The sequence below is a fragment of the Marmota marmota genome, unplaced genomic scaffold (genome assembly GCF_001458135.2).
Source record: "Marmota marmota marmota unplaced genomic scaffold, marMar, whole genome shotgun sequence".
Taxonomy (NCBI): domain Eukaryota; kingdom Metazoa; phylum Chordata; class Mammalia; order Rodentia; family Sciuridae; genus Marmota; species Marmota marmota.
This window is the reverse complement of record NW_026000196.1, coordinates 20,533,422-20,557,433: the sequence shown is the minus strand read 5'-3', so window position 1 is coordinate 20,557,433 and position 24,012 is coordinate 20,533,422. Positions and strand designations below refer to the sequence as shown.

At 39.5% G+C, this 24,012-nt stretch overlaps 1 protein-coding gene across 1 annotated transcript in view; it reads left to right on the top strand.

Moving 5' to 3' along the window:
* Nucleotides 1–24,012, top strand: part of Otud7a (OTU deubiquitinase 7A) — a 332,254-nt gene that overhangs the window by 273,518 nt on the left and 34,724 nt on the right. The window contains 3 exon segments of the mRNA XM_048790148.1: nucleotides 16,986–17,087; nucleotides 20,795–20,922; nucleotides 21,670–21,782. Coding sequence (XP_048646105.1) covers nucleotides 16,986–17,087; nucleotides 20,795–20,922; nucleotides 21,670–21,782 — 343 coding nt within the window.

The following is a 24,012-nucleotide window of genomic DNA, read 5'->3' as shown; positions in this document are numbered from 1 at the left end:
CTCTTTTCAAGATGATATATTTTGTCTTCATTATCTGATGTTCTGGCTTCTACTTGCTCCACTGTGTTAGTGATACTCTCAATTGAGTTTTTAATTTGGTTTATCGTTTCCTTCGTTTCTAGAATTATTGTTTGATTTTTTTTTTATAATCTCTATCTCCTGATAAAGATGCTTAACTTCTTCTTTTATCTGTTTATGTAATTCATTTTCAAAGTGTTCTTTCACTGTTTGGATTTGCTGTCTCGTATCCTCTTTAAGGTTCCATTCCATCTGTCTAAGGTATTCCTTGAGTTCTTTATATGACCATTTTTCTGATGACTCTAGACCCTCCTGAATATTTAGGCTGTCCTTCATTGTTTGTACTCCTTTTCTTCCTTGCTTTTTTATGCTGCTCATGTTACTTCTTGTTCTGTTTGACTGCTGAGTTACTCTTTACTCTTATAAATTTATTTGATGCTTGGGAGGAAAGATATTAGAAGGGAAGGGAAGAAGTCACTAAAGAGAATGAGTGTAGGCAGGTAGAATTCAAGGAAAGGGGAATAAGAAAATTGAAAAGAAATGAAAAGACAAAAGAAAAAAATAGAAAATAAAGAAAGAAAGAAAAAAATTTTTTTAAATAATAATGATAATAAAAAATGAAAATGAAAATTTAAAATAATAATAATAATAATAAAATTAAAAAATTAAAAAAAAATAAAAACATTAAAAATGTTAAAGAACAACAACACCAACAAAAAATTGAAAATGAAAGAAAAAGAAAAAAAAAATAATAATAATAAATGCAGTCATAGAGTTCGATTAACTTCTCTTCCAGTAGGTGGAGCTGTGCCCACTGGGCCAAGCTTCACCTCTTAATAGGTGGGAACCATTCACTGTGCAGCAGCTCTTCATCCCAGACTGGGCGGGTCTCTAATCCTGAGTGCCTAGGGCCTTCTCTTGTGTTACCTCAAGCCAGGCCCCACTCACCTGTGACGCTCACCACAATACTGGCTACACGCCAGGTCTGCTGCTCCTGGGAGCCCTGTTTTCATGAACGCCTGGACACACTCTCCCTGTTTGCCTCCCTCAGACCCTAAGTTTGTAGAGCTTGGGGCTGAGAACCCCCAGCGAATTTGCTTGCCCTCCGGTAGCCACGCCCCCGGTAGCTGGTGCAAGAGACCTCAGTTGTCGGCACTGGTGGGAGCGGTAGCTGGGAGTTCCGCGCCGCGAGTCCCGCGCCACTCCTGATTCCCTTGGTCTGGCTATCACGCTCACAGGAGAGCTAGGAGGGGCCCTTACGGGAGAGCTGGAAGGGGCCCTTACGGTTTCCCCGCTGTGTGGAGAGAGATGGCTAGGGGATTACACACCTGTCGCGCTGGTTTCAATGCAGTTATCTCTTCTGCCCGTGACATCAGTTCTCTGCCATGGTGGTACCCCGTGCAAATGGTGACCGTTCGTTCCCTTTGCTGGGTGACCAATGCAACGGGTGGGTCCTGACTGTCTCTCCCAAGCCCCGTTTCAAACCTGTGGCCACTGCCTATGAAGGCTCGGTTGGCTTTTACCTCTGTAAGTTCAGACGGGCCGACCAGTTATTTCAGCGGGATCGTTAGTGCTGATTCACAAGAAGCAGGCAAACCAGAGTTTGAATGCAGCCGATCCGGGCTCCGTGTGTGTGTTCTGAGGGGCCCAGACTGTTCGCCCCAGATCCACGTCAGCTCAGCATTGCCTAGTGATCCTTGATTCTCCACTGCTGTTTCTAACACTTTCTTCGTCACTATGTCCATTCATTGTAAATGTCAAGGAGTTTTAAAATAAAATATAAATCTTCCCAGTTTAAAAGATGAATATAAATACTGACTCCTCTTTGAATATCAAAAATTCAGATGAATTTTCTTGAACATTCACAATTTCCTGGGACCCTCTTTGATTCACCGGTGGACGTGCGGGCTTGGCGGGGCGGAGGAAGCCGGCTCGCAGGCAGCCGGCTCCGATCGGTGGCCTCCCCCCTCCTCTCTGAATTTTAATGACACAATTGTTAGACTTTTATGGTTCCTTCTTATGTCTCTAACTTCTCTCTCATATTTTCTCTTCCCTTTTAGTTTCTTTCTCAGTCATTTCATCAGACTAATCTTCAAGTGTACTGTATCATTTTCTTCAATGATGTCTAATCTAATATTAAATTGAATTTTAATTATTATGTTTTTCATTTTTAAATTCAATTTTTATTTTCTACGTCTACCTCCTATTCTCTAGTCATGCTTTGTTTCATTCTTTTATGTCTTTTAAACATTTTAAACATACTTGTTTATAGTCTCTATCTGACAATTTTTAAACTCAAGCTGGTATTTATCTGATAACTTCCTGTCTATAGATTTTTCTTGTTTCTTGCTGTGTTTGTCATTTGAGGTTGTGAGCAGGACCTTATCTGTGGGAATCTGAATGGCCTGTCTTGGAGTGTGCTCTTCTGCAGAGAGAGGTTTGTTTAGTTTACTCCGGTCTCCTAGGGAAAATTACCCATGGTAATTAGAATCAGTTTTATATCCATTTCTTGACTTTAGGATTCCAACAAAAATCGATTTTAGCTCAAATTTTCATTAGAAAATTAGTTGTTACATTTCCAAGGGAAGTTTTTGGGGTTTGTTGGTGCTGGGGTCTCTTTCTTTCTTCTGCTAAACTCAGTCTAGAAGAGATAAATTTTCTTTTCAAGGAAATTTGTAGTAGGAAAATTGCTTCTAATTCTTGCCCTCCAAATAGGTTTGCAGAGCCCTACATTTATGTGAGAAGAAAGGGTTATCCCCAGTCCCCACATTCCAGGGTCTCAGGCCTTCCTGGTTCTTGCAAAGTGACTGAACAAGCAAATGTCTCCACACATAAGCAGTTGCAGGGTTGGTATGTATTTTTATCTAATTTCCTTTTTCTTCCCCTTTTTGTCATTGGGGATTTACCGCACTTTCTTCCAAGCATAGATATGCATTTCAAAGGGTTGTTTAAAGGAGTGTTTTTATTTTCTCTGACCTCCTTTTCTCTTTAAATCTTTCCCTTCCCACTCATCTTGGGGAGGGTGACTTCTCTCTTCAAAAGACTGGGAACAAAGTCTTCAGCTCCCACTCTTTCTGTAATTCTGTGCTCATGCAAGAAAAAAATGTTATTTTTAATTATTTTTCATGAAGTATTACAGAGGAATCAAGAATTTAGAAAATATAGAATAACAAAAGTAAAAGTCAATGGGAGGTTGTAAAAATACAAGAAATATTTTCAGGGCACAGTGGTAGAGCACTTGCTTTGCATGTGCAAGGCCCTGGTCCAATCCCCACCACCACAAAAATAAATAAATAAAAAGAAAAAGAAAAAAAAGATTTTTAACTGTTTCAAAGAGTTGTTTTCTTTGACTAATTAGGCCATTAGGCTTGACTCCTATCTTCGTCCATATTCTCTTACTATAATGAAATATTTGGGACAAGGTAATTGATAAAGAATAGAATTTTATATGGTTCATGAATCCAGTTAGTCTAGCTTCAAAATCCCTGTGCTCAACCTAATGCTGGTGCCTTCTACTTGTGGAGACTGGGAAGGCTACGAGCATTATGCTGGCATCTGATGAGGCTCCAGGGTGCCTCATAACATGTAGAGGACATCACAATAGAGCAAGCATACTAGCCCTGGTCTCTCTTCTTACAAAGCCACCAATGCCATCCTGAGGGCCCACAGCCTCCTAACCTATTCTAATCCTAATTACTACCCAAAGGCTACTCCAATACCATAAGCATTACTATCTCCCTTACCATAAGCATTTGAATTTGGGCATAAATTTCCAATATATGAAATTGCAGGAGACACATTCAGACCATAAAAGCACCTATAAGGCCAGGTCTTTCTCGTGTTCCTAAGATGGTTCATTTTCCCTCAGACCTACTTGGTTCATTTTCCCTCAGACCTACTTGATTTTGCTCTTTAAAAACTCTTTCCCCTAATACTCTAACTTAGACAATCAATGTAGGCAAACAATTTAATATGCTATGTTTAGATGCCTCCTCCATTCGGGAGTATAATTTAGATCTCTCAGCAGTGTTTCACAAGCTATTTATACTGAGGGGCCATTTTATTTCTTTTTTTTTTTCAAAATTCCAATCCATGGACAATCTATACATTAATAAATTCAATAAAAAATATTGCAGCTATGCCCATTGCTTTCCAAGCTCCTGAGCGCTTCCTCCCACTTCTGTACTTGCTTCATCCTGCGTCAGCACACCTCGCTTGGCGCAATACCAGGCACTCAATGCCATGAGAACAATTTCCTTTGGGTCTTTCCTCCATGAATATAAAAGCAATTGTACCTACCCTAGAAAGGACCTTGGTGGGTGAGGGCACTTTTTAAAACAGAAAGTTTGGGGCCATTTGTTCATCCACTGGTATATTCTTAAATTTAACCCAGAATTTAGGACCTATTTTAACAAAAACAAATATATAGTGCTTTCTCTTTGCCAAGCCCTGTTTTAATGTTTTCCATATATTAAATAAAATAATGTTCATTAAAACTCTATTAGGTCAATACTACTGTTATCCTGTTTTCAGAATCAAGGACTGAGATGTGGACAGGTAAAGTAACTTGCCCAAGGTCACACTGCTAAGAAGTGGTGAAACTGAGATTTGAATCCAGTTAGTCTAGCTTCAAAATCCCTGTGCTCAATCTACTGCTGTTGCCTTATACTTAACTATCATAGAAACTCTGTTCACAGATTCTGCAAGGGTAGGTTTTCCAAAGCCCACTTAATGGGTAATAATTCATTCTGTCCTCATTGTCAACTTGAAACAACTAGTCATTATTGCCTAGAGCTCTGAGTTGAGAAGAATAATCAGGTCTTCTACCTCTTTTGTGGAAAGAGTAATGATTAATTAGCATGTCTGCCATGGAAAGTTTTATGATTTATTAACGCTGTCTTCCATGAGTGCCAGGGGAATAGATAGGAGACAAATGGGTGAAATCATCTGTACATTTCAGGATTCTATGCCTGAAGAATTTGAACATTGTAACCAACATGGAAAAATTCCAACTTAATCTATAGAAAAGCAAAAAAAAAAAAATCCCTCAAATTAGTAACTGCATCCATTAGATTCCCCCAAAGTGTGTTTAACAAAATTAATCCAATCTTTTTAAACTTAATCAAGACAAATGAGTTAATTTACACAGAAATTGTCTTTGGCACCAGAATAGAATGTCTCCATTTTCTAAAACTGTAGAGTAAACCCAGTTGGTGTTCTTTTTGTTGTACACTTTGAAATTTACAGGAAAGTTGAGAGATTAGTACCTATGTGTTTTGCATCAAGAGTCACTGGTTTTCATTGTCACTTTTTTATCTCTTTATATGTATGATGATATCGGTATATAGAGATAGATATGTGTATGTGTGAGTCACTGGTTTTTATTGTCACTTTTTTTAATCTCTTTATATGCATGATGATATAGGTATATAGAGATAGATATGTATAGATAGATATGTATATGTGTATTCATCAGTCTTTATATATGCACTCATACAATTCTGAACCATTTGACTGTGTATTACAGACACTTTACCCCTTGAAGCATGTATCATCTAAACCTAAAGACATTCTTTCTTATGACCAAAAGAATATTATCCCTCTTAAGACAAATACCACCAACTTAATAATGATAACTAACATAGAATCCATATTTAACTGACCTCAAAAGCACCTTTACAATTTTGGCATGCACAACAGAAAAGAATTTCAGCACATGCCAGAGACACAAATTTATTTAGTAAAGCAGATACACATTCAAGGGACAATGTGAGCCATCTCAAGAGGGACAGTAAATAAGGGAAGCTCATGGCAGGGCTGGCAGCTCCAGGACCCACACACACCAAACCCCATCTTCTGTTGCAAAGGAGGAGACCCACCTGCCTGTGGAGCCAAAGTGGCTGCAGGGATTCATGGCCTCTGGCTCTTGTGATCCCACAGGAAGAATTTCAAACAGGTCACACAGAATAACAAGAGTGAGAAGTGAGGATGACATACAGTATAGAGACTACATAGATCACCTCTGGAAAGAATGGCGTAGCTCTTACAACAAAGTCTAGGAGTTTTAAGGATTTGAAGTCCCTTTATTCTTGTCCCATTCTATAATACACCCTTACACAGTTTATACCCCCAGAAATTAGCCCTAAGCACATTTTCTCTCTGTGAGAGTCATGGTGACCTAGTCAAAAGGGGTAGGTGTGACTTGGTTTTGGTGTTGGCCTGTTCGCAAGGGATGAGTGTGATGTGATCTTGAAATGATAGTTCCCTTAAGGGGTTTTAATTAACTATGATTGGGGCAGGTTTGGCAATCCAGTGCCCATTTTCCAGGTGTTTGGCTGTTTTAATAAGGTTCCCTGCCTATAACCTATGCAGCCTCTTTGATGTATATTCTGATGTCCTCCCTATAAGGTACCACCCTTTGTTGTCCTTCCCTCACCCATTGTTCATGGCTGACTAGCTACCTAACATTCCCTCCCCAGCAGCTCAGTATTAGCTCCACTGGGGATACAGTGTGGCTATACTGCTTCCGGCAACATCTCCTCTCACCTGACAAGGTCCTTTTGAAGAATGAACAACATTTTCCAGGTAGCTGTCCCCCACAGATTCTCTTACGTCTACTGGGCCAGTAAAAGCATATGGCCATGCCAACACCAGTCCCCAAGAAGGGAATGACATTGCATGAGTTTTCCCAGACCTATCAGTCAGTCCCCTTGGGACAGGGAAGACTCAGGCTCTGTGAGCAAGGATGGAAGGGGAAAGCTATGGCTTTGGACAAAGTGTACTGCCACATCAATGCAACACTTGCCTGGCTAGCATATCCCTTTTCTGCCTCCCCCACTCACTCCCCACAAGCACACTCTCTGACTATTGCATGGAGCCAGTAGCAGCTTAGATCCAATTCAAAGAATGAATGAGGACAGCCTACTTTAATATTAAACATGTCAGGCTTGCAGATATTTCAAACACCATGTTGAGTTTTATGCCTTTGTAAGCAAGAATCTTGTCATTTTTCTTTTACTTTGTGGCAATGCAGTTTTAATATCTCTCAGCCTGGATTTATAAAAAGACTTCTTAAAGTCAGGTGAGACAGCTTGCTATTTCACAGCCTAGAGAAAAAGAAGTTACTAAGTGATTGCATGTTTTTTCCAATTATGTTTCCAACAGGCCATCCGGTGATACTGTTAATTAAGGCTCTTAATTGCATTTCTCATTTAGCTTTAATAAGATGATTTGCAGGTGGTAAGAATATACCAATTGTTAGCATAAGCATTAGCATCTTCATGTAATTGATACTTGCCTATTTAATTTTGTAGTGTTAGTTTTAGGACATGTTTTCATCTAGAATTAAAGCCATAGTTTCTTTAATATCAATAAAGCCACTTATCATTAAAATGGAATTACTGAATCTTAACCACAGAGCACTAGAGACCAAATAGGGATTCAGTTTAAACAAAGTACTGACAAAGTTTATTACATTAAACTTGATTAACGTGATGATATATTAGGTAATATCTCACTAACTCTAAACTAAATGTGCTTTTGAGAACCTTAATTTTCAAGTGCTACTTGCCATCTTTATCTTTCATTATTTCTGTTTTGAAAGCAATAACACCTTTTATTAAAAATTAATTCTTGGGCCAGAGATTTGCCTAGTATGCACCAGGCCCTGGGTTCAATTCCCAACAATGCCAATAAAATAAAATCCAACAGCAACAATACTCTTAGCAATGACATTTGAAATGAAGGGATGTAAATAATATCCCTTCAATTGTTTGTATCATATCTCTTACTATCTTTTAAAAAAATAATTTTCACAACTTCTTAGAAATGTCTACAGTTAAAATTCTCAATTGACCGAAATTCACAAAAAATTAAAGGTCTTAAGAAGTAGACAGATATTTTCACCCCTTAAGTAAAAACAAAACAAACAACAACAAATGTGTGTGTATGTCATTAGTAGTCTCAGGTAATATTAGAAACTTGATACATAAACTTGATTCATATGTAAACATAATAAGTATAGAGCAAACACACAAACATATATATATAAACACACATAAACTTGATCCACAAACTTAAACAATCTTAATAGTAACCCAGAAACAACATGTAAAATGATGTTTATGTCACGCAGTACATGTGACACCATCATCAGATAAACCAGATAGTCTTTTGAAAAGCAGTTAAGAGCACAAACACCCCTGTCATCCAGGTAGAATGGTGTCTCCCACAGCATCATCCTGGAGACTGCTTTTCTCTCACTCCTCCTGCATGGTCCACTCCATGCCCCTCCTATTTCTTGTGTTCCCCTGCTTTTGGTTTCCATCCTAAGAACTTTCTGAGAAAGAGTGAATGACATGATGATGACTTGGCCCAGAATCTCAGGGACATAGAGCCTGACATCTATTAATGCTATTTATTTCCAAGATGCATCCCAGATTTATTAGTAAATGGTTTAATAGAGAAATAAGACTGCTATTAATATTCTTGTACAATTCCTATGCTTTCACTTATTTTGAGTAAAGAAGTGTGGAATTTCCAGGTCATATTGATGCTATGATCTAGATATGTTTCAGTTATTCCTCCAAGAGTTCATATGTTAGAAACTTGGTCCCCTGTGTTGTCATGTGTGAAGTTGTGGATGAGAGGTGGGGCCTAGTGGAAGATAGTAAGGTCATTGCTACTGTCGGAAGGAATTAGCATAGTTATCATGGGACCTTGGTTAGTTCCCATGAGAGTAAGTAAGTTGTTGTAAAAGAGCAAACCTGACCCCTGATCTCTCTGGCTTCCAGTATCACCATGTGACTTCTCTCTCACACTCTCATGAGCTTCCACCATGATGCAATCCAACTATGAGGCCCTCACCAGAGACTTAACAGATACAGCTACCTGATCTTGGACTTTTAGCCTCAAAACTTGTGCGCTATATAAACCTCTTTTGTTTATAAAGTTCAGGTATTTTGTTATTACCTATGGGAAACAGACTAATACAGATTCACTAGAAAACAGAGCCTAAGATCACTATTAAGTGCAAGTTATTTTGGAGCTACAATCTCAGACTTGGTAACAATTGACTTTGTTGAAAACTAAGGCTACTGTGAATGTTCATGTCCAAATCTTTTTTAATTTCGTATCTCTTGGGGAATATCCAAGATTGGAATTTCTGGATCATATGGTTTGTGTATGGTTAACTTTGCTAGAAATTGTCAAAAGCTTTTCCAAAATCATTGTGCCATTTTACATTTGCATCAGCAAAATATGAAAGTTCTAGTTGCTCTAGGTCACTGACATTTGCTGTTTTTAGTATTGTTACTATTACTGCTCCAATGGAGCATAAAGTGATGACTTCTTGCAGTTTTAGTTTGTTTTACCTTGATATGAATATTAATGTATAACATCTTTTTGTCTTTTTTTGCTTTTTTTTATTCCTTTATAGTGAAATGTCTTTCTTAAGTCTTTTGCACATTTTTATTAAGTTGGTTGTCTAGTTCTTACTGATTTTGTGGGACTTTCTAATATATCCAGTAAAATGTGCTAATAATTTTTCTTTGCCTATCCCAATAATATTCTCTTCCTTTTTTCTGAGACACTTTATAGTTTTAGCTTTTATATGGAGGTCTGTAAATCTTTGTAAGGTTAATTTTTAAACATGTGTCTAGAATCCAAATCAAGTTAATTTATGTTTATGGTGCAAAAAATATATTGAAGGTTTTTTCATGTATCCAGTAATTCTATTGCCATTTGTTGAAAAATAGTTTCATTTCCCTTTTCCAGGCTTCATTTTCCATGGAAAATCACTTGACCATTAAACTGTATGTGTCTTTTCCAGTCTCGATTTTTTCTACTGATCTGTTTGTCTTTTCTATACCAGTACTATAAAATCTTGATTACTATAGCATTATAAGAAATTATTAAAACAGAAATTATAAGTGCTCCAACTTGGTTTTTCTTTAAGATTATATGGGCCAATTACTTTTTTTCATAATCATATAAATTCAGAATCAACTTGTCACTTTCTGAAAATTTAGACTTCTAAGACTTTGAGTAGGGCTTACATTGTCTATATATGAATTTTAGGGGAAGTTGGTATCTTATTGACAAGAAGTCTAATCTATGCATAAGTCTAATCTATGACTCTTATAGTCTTGATATTCTTACAGAAATGTCTTATAGCTTTCAGTCCAGATATCACTTGTGTTTCATTAAATGTATGTTTAAGTATTTATATTTTTAATGTTATTCTATTGTTTTTTATTAGTATATAAATATAAATATGTATTTACCTTGGAAAATTTGAATTCATTTATTAGATCAAGGAGTTTTTGGTAGGTTGTTAAGTATTTTCTACATAAAATTATTCCATCTACCAGTAAATACAGTTTCACTTATTGCTGTACCATATTTTTGCCTTTAATTTTTTTCTTCTTATATAATTGCCCTGACTTAGTCCTTTATCAGTATTAAATACTGTTTCCTTTCTTGGTTGGAAGCATGCAGTATCTTGCCATTAAGTATCATGTTAGCTATAGGTTTTCATAGATGACCTGTATTAAATTGAGAATTTTTTTTATTTCCCTAGCAATTTCATTTTTGAAGGTTTATTTTTCTGGAAAAGACTCTAATCTAGAGTGGAAGTTATTTTCATTCATCACTTCAATGCTCTCATTGCATTGTATGAGAATTCTATCTTATTGTTCCCTTTGTAACATTTTTCTCTACTTTTAAGAGTTTATGTTTAATTTCCAACAGTTTTACCACATGTCTTGTCGTGGTTTTCTTTGTATTAATTCTTCAGAGGGTTTCAAGATGTCCCATAATCTGTCTTTCACCAAATTTGAAAAATACTTGAACATTATTTGTTCAAATATGGCTTCTGCTCCATTTTCTCTGTTTTCTTGAAAATATTAATCCAAGTTACTTCCAAATCCCTATCAAAGTAATCTTAAAATCTGGATCATCCATGTGTCTTGTTTTTTTAGCCCATTTTTATTTCATCCATATAATTCCAGATGGGTATTTGTTTATTTATATGCCTAGTAATTTTTTTATCTGTTTTCAGACATTATGCACATAAAATTGTAGACTCTACATGGTGTTACACTTCTCTAGAGAGGGTCTGCCCTTCCCTCTGGTGTCCGATTACCTTACTGTAGTCGGGGACTATAGGACTGAGGCTGTTTTCAGTCCTGATAGGGCTCCATCTACTTCAAATTCATGCCTGATTATCTAATATATTCAACTCATCCTGTTATATTTTGTGAGACCTCCCTCTCCTCATGGATAGTACACTCTATATCTCATGAACCATCTGAAAAAAATCTGCTTTATGACAAAAACTGTGAAATGTCTGAGATTTTTACTCTGCTTGCAAGCTAAAATAAACTAGTCTTCCATGGTTTCATGGTGGCTGACAGAAGACCTGAAACTCCTGAATCAAAGGAGGACACTGTTTTACTTAAGGCACATGCAACAGTTTTGGAGATCTACCCTAGGGCACATTTCTTCATGCAGATTTCTCCAGGGTTAGTTCTAGAAAACAAACATTCTCACTGTATCCCATCTGCCCCTATATTTTCTAGGGTATTAAGATCTTCTCCCCTTATGTGCTGGGGTTGGTTGTTGCTCCTCTACCCCTCACAAAATTGATGTGTATAACCATATTACCAAAACTAACTCATCCTTCAAAAAAAAAATCATCTCCTGATCACAACTCTCTCTCATCCATGAAGGTAAGCAACAAGAGGAACAAAAGCTCTTTATAAAATTGAACCATAATTCGGTCTGAATTTTCTAGGTTTCCTTTTGGCTGGACTGACACTCAAATATGCCAAACAGCTAGGGGTGACCAGAAGGAAAATGAGCTATTCAAAATGATCAGAGATGCTCAGGTGGAATCTGGATTTTCAAAAATAGGCCTATGCGACTCCTATCCTGTTCATCCTGATCACTAACCAGGAAATAGCTGAAAGGAGATGATACCTTTTTGTAACAAACTCATACAGTGAACAAACTGCCTTACTAAGGCAGTCACATCCCCCAAAATTGCATATGTTGGAGCCTCAAACCCCAATGTTATTGTATTAGGAAATAGAGCCTTTGTAAGGAAATTAGGTTTCAATGAGGTCATGAGGATGGCCGCCATGATGAGATCCGTGTCCTTGTAAGAAGAAAAGACACCAGAGTTCACTTACTCGCTCATATGAGGACATGATAAGAAGGTGGCCATGTACAAGCCAGGAAGAGAGCCTTTTTCAGGAACCATATCAGCCGACAACTTGATCTGGGAACGGTAATAAATGTCTCTCATTTAAGCCACTTGGTCTACAGCAGCTACAGCTGCTATAAAGCCCAGAAGCTCCTGAGACAAGTACACATCAGAAGAAAGGCAGGGAGAGAGGGTCAGTGTTTTAGTCTGTTCAGGCTGCTAGAACAAAATGCCTTACACTGGTTAATTCAGAAACAACAGAATTCTATTGCTTACAGTTCTAGAGGCTAAGAATCCCAAGATTAAGGTGCTAGCAGATTTGGTATCTGGTGAGGGTTCATTCTTTGCACAGGGTTTCTTCTATATGTCCTCGCATGATAGAAGGGACCAACAGGCTCTCTCAGACCTCTTTTATAAGAGTACTAATATCATTCATGAGGGAAGAGCTCTTCCAAATGAATCCCTGCCTAGATGCCCCAGCTCTCAACACCACTGGCCTGGGGATTAAGTTTCAATGAATGAACTGTTGAGGGACACAAACATTCAGACCATTACAATCAGAAATATTTTTGAGGCTACTTATTAGAAGGCCACCCCATGCTCCATCATATCAGGTACCTTTGGATGGTAGAGAACATGGAAACCCCATTGAAGATGTCCACTATCAGCCTTTTGTTGATAGCTTTTTAATAAAAGGCACATGATTGTCAGGCTGAAAGCCAACAGCAGACATACATTAGTCTTAAAGGTGATAATAGTGTGGTCAGAGTTGACTCACCAGACCAAAGCTACAAACTGACAGACCAGAGCTGCAGCTCTCTTACCTGAGAACGTGTCGGCAGCAGTGAGGCAGTGCCAGCCCTGAAAGTCAGTCTTCCAGGAGCAGGCAGGAGCAGCATCTCAAGCAACACATCCTCCTTGTCCATGAGACAGTGAGTTGAGGATACATACAGTGGCAACCTCTGCATCCGAATATAAAATCCTTCACTTCTGCCCCTCTGTGATGGTGAGAGTGTGGCTATGTGTGGCTGGTAAGGGCTCAGGCAGCCATTGTCAGTCTAGGAGGTGCAGGCTCCACAGGTCATCTCATCAGAGGACAAAGCTCACTATGTACATTGATGTGAGTGGCCAAGATATTTGGATCAGCAGTTTCAATTTGCTATCCCGTTTTGTGGTCCCAAAGAAGGATGACTTTAATCTACCAGTCTGTAGTTTCCCAAAAGGCAGACCAAATTGCCAGGTGATTGAAAATATCCCAAGAATCAGTAAAAATATAATAACCTTCATCAATGAATGTTGGCTAGATCTATGAGTACAGCCTCAAGTCCTGCCCAGTGAACAGATGGCCAGCTCTGCTTCCAGTCCTGCATAGCTGGTGCTGGAGCGAATGGCTGCTCAACCCAGTGAACGCCACCAGATTACAGCTTAGTAGAGGCATCAGTAATCCAGGTCTAGGGATTTAGGGGACTCTGTGTATCAAGAGCCCTACAGGGTCAGCAGTTTTACTTTGGGCAGCAGTGTAGGGGATAGTTTCCTTCAAAGGGATTTGTTGTCACTTTTTCATGTAATCCCAAAATGCCACTGGGACCAAGCCAGCTCTATTCTTGGATGCCATTTCCATTTGACAAGTGATAGACCCATGAGTCTCTCATGAACAATCGTAACAACTATAAACAAAAAAAAAAAAATTGCAAATTTAACCCATCAATACATTATAACAAAGTTGGATTTATTCCAGGAATGTGAGTTGGATTGATATTCAAAAAAATAATCCATTGACCATCTCCTGCTTCCAGGAGCAATGGAATAGCTAATGATAAACCTGCCTGTTTGCCTGCCACAATGAAAAAAAGAGAAATGTAGAACTTCCTTTAGAAGAGCATCTGAAAGCTGCTACAGCACTTAGAATTAAAAGGGGTAAGAAACTGGAGACAGGAAAACCTGAGAAGTAAGCCCGAAGATGTAATTGCTTTTACTCTGAGAGTTGTTGCAAAATGGGGTGGAGGGAAAGATTTTGGTGACACTCAGGAATTTTAGGCATATATCAGCCTTGCCTGTAAATGACTTTTTTGAAAGATTTTCCCTGAGGTCCTTTGCTGAACAGAGCTGAAGTGACTAAAAACCTGATCAGAAAGCCTTAGAAATGAAGCAGAATTTGGAACCACTATAGGGAGATTACAAAGTATAATAATTCTTATTTGAAAATAGAGATAATGTCTCTCTGTGGCAGAGGACAGGTGTGTTCACTGTTCACCAAAATAAAGATAATGTCTCCCTCCAGAACAAAGTTTGGAAAGGTTTGCTTGCAGTCTATTGTAAAAGTGTAGCATTCATTAAGCTTGAGGTTCCCCAACAGTAACACAAACTCACTAAGTGTACCATGTCCACCTGTGCCTGCTTCTGAACCACCCCTGTGAGATTTGGGGATGCGAGGATCTGACATAAATATGAGGCTCATGCTTTGCTGTGCTGTAATGATGTACATTGTGAGATGATTACCCCCATTAGGTTGATTGGCACATCCATCACCTCACACAGTTACCATTTTTGGTGTGTGAGAACATTTAATATCTATGCCTTAGCAAATTTCAACTATACAATATAGCATTAACAACTGTGGTCTACAATAGACCTACAGAACTTATTCATTCTGTACAAATGAGACTCTGTATTTTGGAATATTTAGATCATTCATATTTAATGATTTAGTTCATTCATATTTAAATACTGATATGTTAATTTAAATCTATTATCTTGGTTTAAATCTAAATGTTATCTTGCTATTTATTTGTTCCTTTTTTAACTCTTTCTTGTACTCTCTTGAATTATTTAAGAATATTTACTATTCTCTTTTCTCCTCTGTTAGCTTGTTGGTTTGGGGGTGGGTATCCCACAGGTTATAAAATGCATCTTTGAATTATTAGAATTTACTTAGGAATAGATCTTAGTACTTTTACCACTTCCTGGCCAATGTATGGACCATAAGATTTATGTCATTTATTATACATTGTCGTATTTTGTGCTACTGCTGTCATTTGTTTTAATTCTACGTGTGACTTAATTCCCAAAAGACATTGCTGGTGTCACTTTAAGCAGTCAGTATCTATTTACATTTACCAACATATTTGCCCTTTCAAATCTTTTATTCCTTTTGTATAATCCTCCTTTCATCCAGGATCATTTTCCTTCTACCTTTTATATTTTTACTGTAGGTCCAGTGGTAATAAATTCTGTGTTTATCTGAAATACAAAATTCTAGATGGTAATAATTTCCTTTCTACAAGAAACCTTGCTAAGATTTTGATAGGAATTGCTATTAACCTAGAGTCAATTTGGATTGAACTCACATCTTTACTATGTTGAGTGTTTTCTAATTCATAAACAGTATGTATTTCCATTTGTTTTAGATCTTCTTTGATTTCTTTCATGAGAATTTTATAGTTTTTAGCATATAAGTACTGACACTTGTGTTAGATCTATACCTAAGTCATTTTTGAGTGATTATAAATGGTATTATAATCTTAGAATTCCCATGTATTCATTGCTAGTGTATAGAAATACAATTGATCTGTATGTATTGATCTCATATCCTGAGACCTTGACAAAGTAACTAATTTTAGGAGTTCTTTTTTAAGTTTCCATCTGATTTTCTACATAAACCCTGGCATTTGTCAATAAGAATAATGTTATATCTTTCTTTCTAATCTGTAACTAAAGGTTCTACTTTATTTTCTTTCTTTTTTATTTATTTTTTTTTACTTGCTTCACTGGCTATGACTTCTGGTACTATGTTGAATAGCAATTGTGAGAGTGGATATCCTCACCTTTTCCCCACACTTAGAAGTAAAGCATTCAATCTCCCTCCACTAAGTAAGATGTTAGCTGTATGGTTTGGTATATGTTGTTTATCAAGTTAAGGAAGCTTCCTTCTTTTCCTCATTTTATGAAAGTTTTAATCATGAATGAGAATTTAATTTTATATCAAATGCTTTTTCTCCATTCATGCTATGACTATGTGGTTCTTTTTTTTCTGTAGTTTGTTACTATGGTATATTAATTGATTAATTTTAAAATATTAATCCAGCCTTGCATCCCTAGAATAATTGGTCATATTGTACAAACCTTTGTATATATTGCTAAGTGCTATTTTGTTACAATTCTTTGTATATATTGCTTAGTTTATATTTTGTTAACAATTTTCCAGCATGTCCAGGAAAAATATTATTCTACACTTTTCTCTTTTTGTACTTTCTTCATTGGATTTTGGTGTCAGGGTAATACTGGCTGTTTTCTAGAATAAATTGTATGGGGTTGGGTTTTGAGGGTAACTCTAATAGCGGTTGATTGGTGGTAGTTCTAACTATTACATATATACATATATACCTTATCAAAGATTACTGGAGTTGACATTTAACCACATTTAGTGAAACCTATAACTCTTTCCTGCCTTTTTGTTTCTTCATCCTCCACCCTTCATAATATGATTGTCTTAAATATGAACTGGGTATATATTGAGACATACAATCTTATAATTTTTGTTTCTACCATTAAATATAATTTAGAAAACTCTTGCTTTCTAAACTCATATTTGCTCCTATTTTTGCTCTTTTTTTATTTGAGAAAAGGTGGCCACAATGCTCTATCTTCCCACTGAGATTCTTTAGAAAATCTTTCACTGATGTTTTGTGATTGCTTAGCAAACACACTTCTGGTGATCCCTGCCTTTTCTAGGCTTCTGTTCTAAGGTGAACTTCTGTTCCAGGTCGCCTGAACTGGTGGTCCACCGTGTGCACGAGCTGTAAACGGCTTCTTCCTTTGGCCACGACAGGGGATGGGAACTGCCTTTTACATGCCGCCTCACTGGGTAAGCTCTGCAGCACAGACAGAGTGGCAGGGCTCCAGGCCTTCTCAATGCATGGTTAAAGCACAGACATATGCTAAGTAGAGCCAACCATGTCACTATCATCTAGAAGAGTTCCCATGAGATGGAGTCAATAATACTGGCCCTTCTGGTCAAGTAACTCACTGGGTTGATGGACAGATGAAACACATGTTAGAAAAGACCTGTCATAATAAAAGAGGCCTTGAGTAGAACTTCAGGTACGAGAATTAGAGACCCTGGCCTAAAATAATCCAAGAGGATTTCCTAGAAGAGTCAAGATCTTTACTGAAACTTGAAGAACCAAAAAGAGTAGAAAAGAGGACATTCCAGGCAGGGAGACCAGAGAAATAAAGTACAAAGGCAGGAATAAAAAGGGTGTTTAGAGGCAGAACACAAGGTGGGGTTCTAGCAGGAGGATTGGGAGGCAGTACACGAGGTTGGGTAATGGTGGGACCACCATATTGACAGCAATCTATAACGAATCTGAACTGATAAGAAGATAGGCATAGGTATTGCTTAGGGGAATTACCATGGTCAGAATATACAGCAGAGATATCAGCGAGCTTCCCCAATAGGAAACAAATATTTGCAGGTACATGGGTATGGGTGGCAATATTTGGCAATATTGGGATAATTGAGAGTCATAATGGACTTTCTCAAAGTTCAGTCATTCTCTTGAGGTCCTGCTTACATGCACAAGGCCAAATTCATTTTAAAAAGCAAGTCTGAATTTGCACCAGTGGCCTCACTATCAGGCCAGTTATTTCTCTTCAGTCCTGGAGAACATAATCTCTGTCCAGGCAATGGGGCTCTCGAACAAGAATGTGGTCTTTGGTGGGCAAAACCACCTTCCCAAGTGAATGTGGCCTTAACAGGTACTGTGACCCAGAACAATGGCTAGGCCCCAGACCCATCTGGACTTCAGTAAGAGGTGGATGAAGATCAGATTGAACAGGGTTTTAAGGTAAATGCATCAGGGTCTGAGAAGGATGTAGGGAGGCCCAGTGGAGTATGGCAACTGAGAGTAAGAGGAACATTTCATGGACTTGATGATGCTGAAGTCAAAGGCATCCACCTGCCTCCTCCCTTTCCATGAAAACTATTATATCTGATTTGTTTTGTTTGGTTGGCATTGAAATGCATTCTACACTTACCATGGTAAGAAAATAAAAATCAATAACCCCACCACTCATTGTTGACCTCTTTTAATATTTTAGTATCTTGTCTTCTCATCTTTTATCTATTCTTAAAGTAAAATTATAATCTCACTAGTTTACAGCTTGGAATTTGTTATTTTCCATTTATATTTTTTTAAATATGCCTTTTACTTTAACATAAATTAATCATCATATAATAATTGTACATATTTATGAGGTATAGTAATCTTAAATTTTTTGGAGAATTTTCCATGCTATTCTGCAAAAAATGTGATTTAGTATTTGGGTCATATTTCATTACAATATTTAATACTAACTATTCTACTTTTATTGAATGCATTTTACTTTGTTTTCTATAAAACCTGGAGAAAGAATATAAGAGAAAAAATCTCTCATCTATGTCAAACAGAGGCCTTGTTGCAATGGCTTTATTCTTCAGATACTGCAGTATACAGAGTCACTATCCCCATCAGCACCACAAGTGGGAAGGCCACATGCCACTGTGGAGTCTTCTGATGGCACTTACCCCATGAGCACAAAGGGACTGCTAGGCCTGCCTGGGAAGAGCAGTCTTCCCCTGGGCCTTGCTCTATCTGTGGGAGGACTAAGCCATGACTGACCAGGGTTGCAAGGCTCTCCTCTGAGAATCCCCCACAATACAATGAGCTCAGACCTAAAAGGCAGCTGGCCCTTTTTCCCAGTATGGGTTAAAGCATTCCAAATCTCAAAATCCAAATTGTCCCCAAATCTGGGAATTTTATTTAGAACCAAGATGACACAAGTGGAAAATTCCACACTATGAAACATTGTTCCATGTTCAAAAATATTAAAAGTATTATATAAATCACCTTCAGGTATGTGTATAAAGAATATATGGAACATATTTTAAAATCTGAACAAATCCAAAATCTAAAACATTTCTGATCCCAAGAATTTCAGATAAGGGATATTCAACCTTTACTTTGTTTTCATTTTTGTGCTTGCATAGCTAAACTCCACAGAACCAGGACTGCCAAAAGGCCATGTGACATCCACCAGCAATGCCTGTTGAACAGCTGAGGGGGCCTAATGTTACACTGGGATTATTGGGCACACATAAAAATGACAGTGATCCTGGAGTCAGGCCTGGAGGCAACCTTGTATGAGACAAGGAGACCCTCTGTGTGAGAGAGACTGCACTAAGATCCATGGGAGCTGAGAATGCTCAGAGCCCCAGAAGACAGCTAAAACAGTCAGAGAATGAGTAAGGAGCAATGAAGGCCGTGTCCTCTGTCTGTCCTGTAGAGAAAGATAAAAGCCTGCCTACTAGAAAGCCCACAGCAGTCTCTGATTATTGCTTACACAAGGATCAAAGCCAGCCTGAGCCTTTACAAACAGCAATCAGTTAAGGTCAAACTCTCCAGAGGCTCCAGCTCACTTGAAAGCCTGCCTGTTTCCTTGTTGCCATGTCCCCTTCATCCTAGCACCAGCCACCTTTCCCTCTTGCCTTTTCTCAAGGGCACCATATGGACCACTCATTTGGCAGAGGGGCCATCCCTAGCCTTTCCCTCCACCTGGGATAGCATCTCAGCTCCTTCCTTCACTCTTTTGAACCTTTGCTCTGATGTCTCCATCCATTCACACCATAACAAATGCACCTGCCACTCTGTCTTCTTCATCTGCTTTATCATTCCTTCTTGTGTAGACATTGTACATTGTGCAGTGATTTAATGGTTGCCTTACTTACTACTTTCCTACAATGTGTGCTGTCAGGTTTTAGGATCTTCATGTGTCTTAGTCCCTGCTATACACATTCCTAGCACCTTGGATGGATGGATGGATGGATGGATGGAAGAATTTACCCAATTTTTCCCCTATAGCTAGGGCTGTACACCTCTTCAGTGCTTATCCCATTGGTTGGGTTTCTTGACCACATCTGAGCTGCCCAGAGCATGTACTCAGAGATGGCTGGCATATCTTTATAGCTCCTCAGCACCCACTACAGGTGAGAGACCTTCTCCTGGGGAGGCAGGTGCCCTTTCCTGGCTCAGATGCATGCAGTGGCATCCACTGACAGTCTTCTTATGAAGTTGAGATGCCCTTGAACATCAAATCTGGAAGAACCTTGGAGAAGCCAGAATGATATTGGTCATCCCAGCATGGGGCCCTCGGTGAGGACATATCAACTTGTCTTCAAAGGCAGTCCCTCACCCAAACACAAGACCTAGACAGTGAACACTTGGTCTCTTAAAGCAAACCTGCAGGATTGGGGGTGGACAGCCAAAGAGAGTCAGTAGTCACTTTTCACCCACTATTGTTTCACTAAGAAGTATTTGCACTACTTCCTTCACCCATTTGAGCTTAGGAAAGCATTGGCAAAAGGAGAGGAACTCTGAATGATGACAACTAAACAGCTAACTGACATGTTATTACCTTTGTCTGTGCAGACACAGGAGGCCATCCTGGTAGGTAGGAGAATTTGAGTTTCTTCTAGCTTTCACCTTCCTTATGTCCTTTCTCTCTTCTTTGCTCCTTATGGTCCCCTGGCTGCAGGAATGTGGGGGTTTCATGATCGGGACCTGGTTTTACGAAAAGCTCTCTACACCATGATGAGGACGGGTGCTGAGCGGGAAGCCCTGAAGCGGAGGTGGAGGTGGCAACAGACACAGCAGAACAAGGAGGTTGGTATCTGAGGACCTGGTTGGAGTCCAGGATCCATACCAGAGGCAGCCTTGAGCCATACTGGAGTCCAAAGTTGGCCTCAAGTCCAAGTCCATCTTGTAAGGCCAGGAATAGACAGCTTCTGGGATTAATGAGATTCCCCCACTCAACCTCATGGCAGAAGAGCCTCATTACAACAGCACAGCCTTGTGGATGCAGCAATATGCTCATGGCTTGCCAATTAGGAAAGCCACCACCTTCACTCTCAAGTGTCCCAACGTTGATGATGAATTATGTGGTCACCTACTAGCAGGTACAGACTATGGATTTCCAGTCCCTGTGTGTGAGCTCAATCCAGAGAGATTACCAAGTGTCCCTTACCACGGGGAACATTAGCACTTTGCTCTTTTCAAAGAATCTGCCTTCTTTCTGATTAAAGTTGGCCTACTGACTCTTCAAAAAACTGAATGGTCAGCCCCCGGCCAAGCATATGTGTAGGCTAATGTTTCCTCATTCCCATCCCTAGGAATGACCCTTGCTAGTGGTAGACTCTTATTAGCTCTAAAATTAGAGACTACGGCTTCTGAAAATATATAGTCCAAACAAAAGGTGACCATTAGAGGACATTAATAGTTGTTCAGCTGGGTGACTCAGTGTGGCTTTGACCAAGCCCATTGATCAGGTGTGGCTGCAAGTGTGGAGAGGGGAGATGAGGGCATTGCTGCTATGGCCTTCCCAACTCCTGAACCGGCTTCCATTTGTGCTAGTCAGGGCTGGTGTACACAGAGGAGGAGTGGGAGCGAGAGTGGACGGAGCTGCTGAAGCTGGCCTCCAGCGAGCCACGTACACATTTCAGCAAGAATGGTGGCACAGGTGGAGGGTAAGTGCTGTCCTTTCTATTCTCTGAGGGTTATCTTGAGCTCCCAGCCACCTTAGGGCTTCACACAGCATGGGAGTGGTAAAGACACAGTGTGGTACCCAAAAGCTGTGGAAGAAAGAAAGGTTGCAATTTTCAAATATTAGATTTTGAATGAGGCTGCATGGGAGGTTGTAGGGGACAGCTGGATCCTGCCGGATACTGGGAGGTGTACCAACCTCCATACGTATTTTGCAAGCAGAGACTCAAGCTGACATAAGCTTCTCAGTCCCATTTCCTCAAGCCTCATTATGTAGAGCAGGCACTGTCAGGGAGGGGACTGAGGGTATAAGCAGCCCCTGGAGGGAGCCTATGACAGTGGTCATTTCCACACACTGCCACTGCATGAATCAGGTTCTGAATGCCCTAGCTGCTGGGTCTGGGTTTTATTTCCTAACTAAATATCTATGTAATCTTTGGTTTCAAGTCACACAGAAAGCCAAAATATCATTTAATTTACCTAGCATTTCTCAGCTAGGCTCTGTGGATATTATATATGTTTCTAGCAAAAGGCTTTACATGTTCAATGTGCATTTAGGAGTAGCATGTTCCTGAAGGCTCTGCTCAAATGTTCCAGTGTGGGAATGAAGAGCTGGCCTGAAAAACAGGGTAGACGTAATGTTCCAAAGGGTGTGTGTTTTGGTTCATGCTGTTTTGAATCTGATGGCAAGTGTTGCCCCCAGGAAAGGTCTCAGAAAAACAACGGAAAGTGTAAGCATTGACACTAAAGAGACCTGCAAAAGGATCAGAGAGTATGTGTAGCTCATGGCCAGCCTCAGACTCACAGGCCTAGAAAAAGCTGTCTGGGTCCTCACACACCTGCCACAGTGGAGCCTGGTGCCTCCTGGGCCCACCCCTCATTTGAGTCTCCCAGCTATCAAACAGGTTCCAATGGGGCCCACAACAGCAGCAGCAGCAGCAGCTTAGACTGTGTTCCAAGATTAGATACTTTAGATACGGAACTCCACAAACACAGTTTCTACAGAATTGTTTGTCACTTTTTTAAATGATGTGACATGTCAGTATCAACAATCCATCTTATAGAGGGGCGAGCATGTTTGAATGTTTGGAGACAGGCATCCTGAAGACTTAGTTCCAAAGCACATAATTCTTTTCTTCTTCACATCTCCCAGGTCCCACCCTGATGGGTTTCAGGCATTCCTCAGCATCTGTTTCACTGTGCTGCATCTGCCACAGGGTAGTTATCTGATAAATTCTGGAGAATTGGATTTAGTCCAAATATTTCTACCAGGATACAGGAGTGGTTGGGAAAAATAGCAGCAATAATAACAATAATAATAAGTATATTAGTCTGTTTTCCATTGCTATAACAAAATACCTGAAGCTAGGTACTTAGGAAGAAACGTGATTTATTTAGCTCATAATTTTGGAGGCTGAAAGTCCAAAGAGCATAGCAATGGCTCTGGTGAGGGACTCCCTGACTATTTGATTATAGTGGAGTGGGAGTGCATACACAAAGGAGAAACCACATGACAAGAGAGGAACCCAGAGCTCAGGAAGGAGCCAGGCTTGCTCTTTTTATAACAGCCCTCTAGAGAGAACTAACTCAAGGTCCCATGAGAACTGCCTTGATTCTCCTTCAGTGACCTAACAACCTCCCACTAGCCCTCTCCCCTTAAAAAAGGTTCCACCATCTTCCATAATTGCCACATTGAGGACCAAGCTTCTTACACATGAACCCTTGGAGGACACACTTAAGCGATCTGTAAACCATAGCAATGAGTAACTATCACCACATATATGTGCCTCCTGAGACCCCCATTCAGGAGGGTTTGCCCATAGCCCCATGGCTGGTCCAGCCCATCCAACTTCTAAGCCACAGCCTCAGTTTCTGCTGCCTGCTTTCTGGAACTTAGAGGATTCTGATGGGAATGGAGGTAGAAGGAGTACTGGAATTGAGCTCCACCCCTCCTTTAGAAGCAGAACAGACAGCAGCAGAGAAGGCCTCCTCAGTGATGGACAGCAGCTCTTGTTCTCTATTGGTTCTACTCTTTCTTCCACCCTGAGAATGAGTGGGGAGTGAGGGCACTTAGGCCAGGTGACTGCTCTCCTGCCTTCAGGAAGGCTGTTTTGGTGTTCCTGAAACCCGCTCTGATCCTGTTAGTCAAGCAGGAGTTGTCATGTGCCTCTACGGGCCTCCCCCTCCTCTTAGGACTCCTGAAGATTTTGTTGG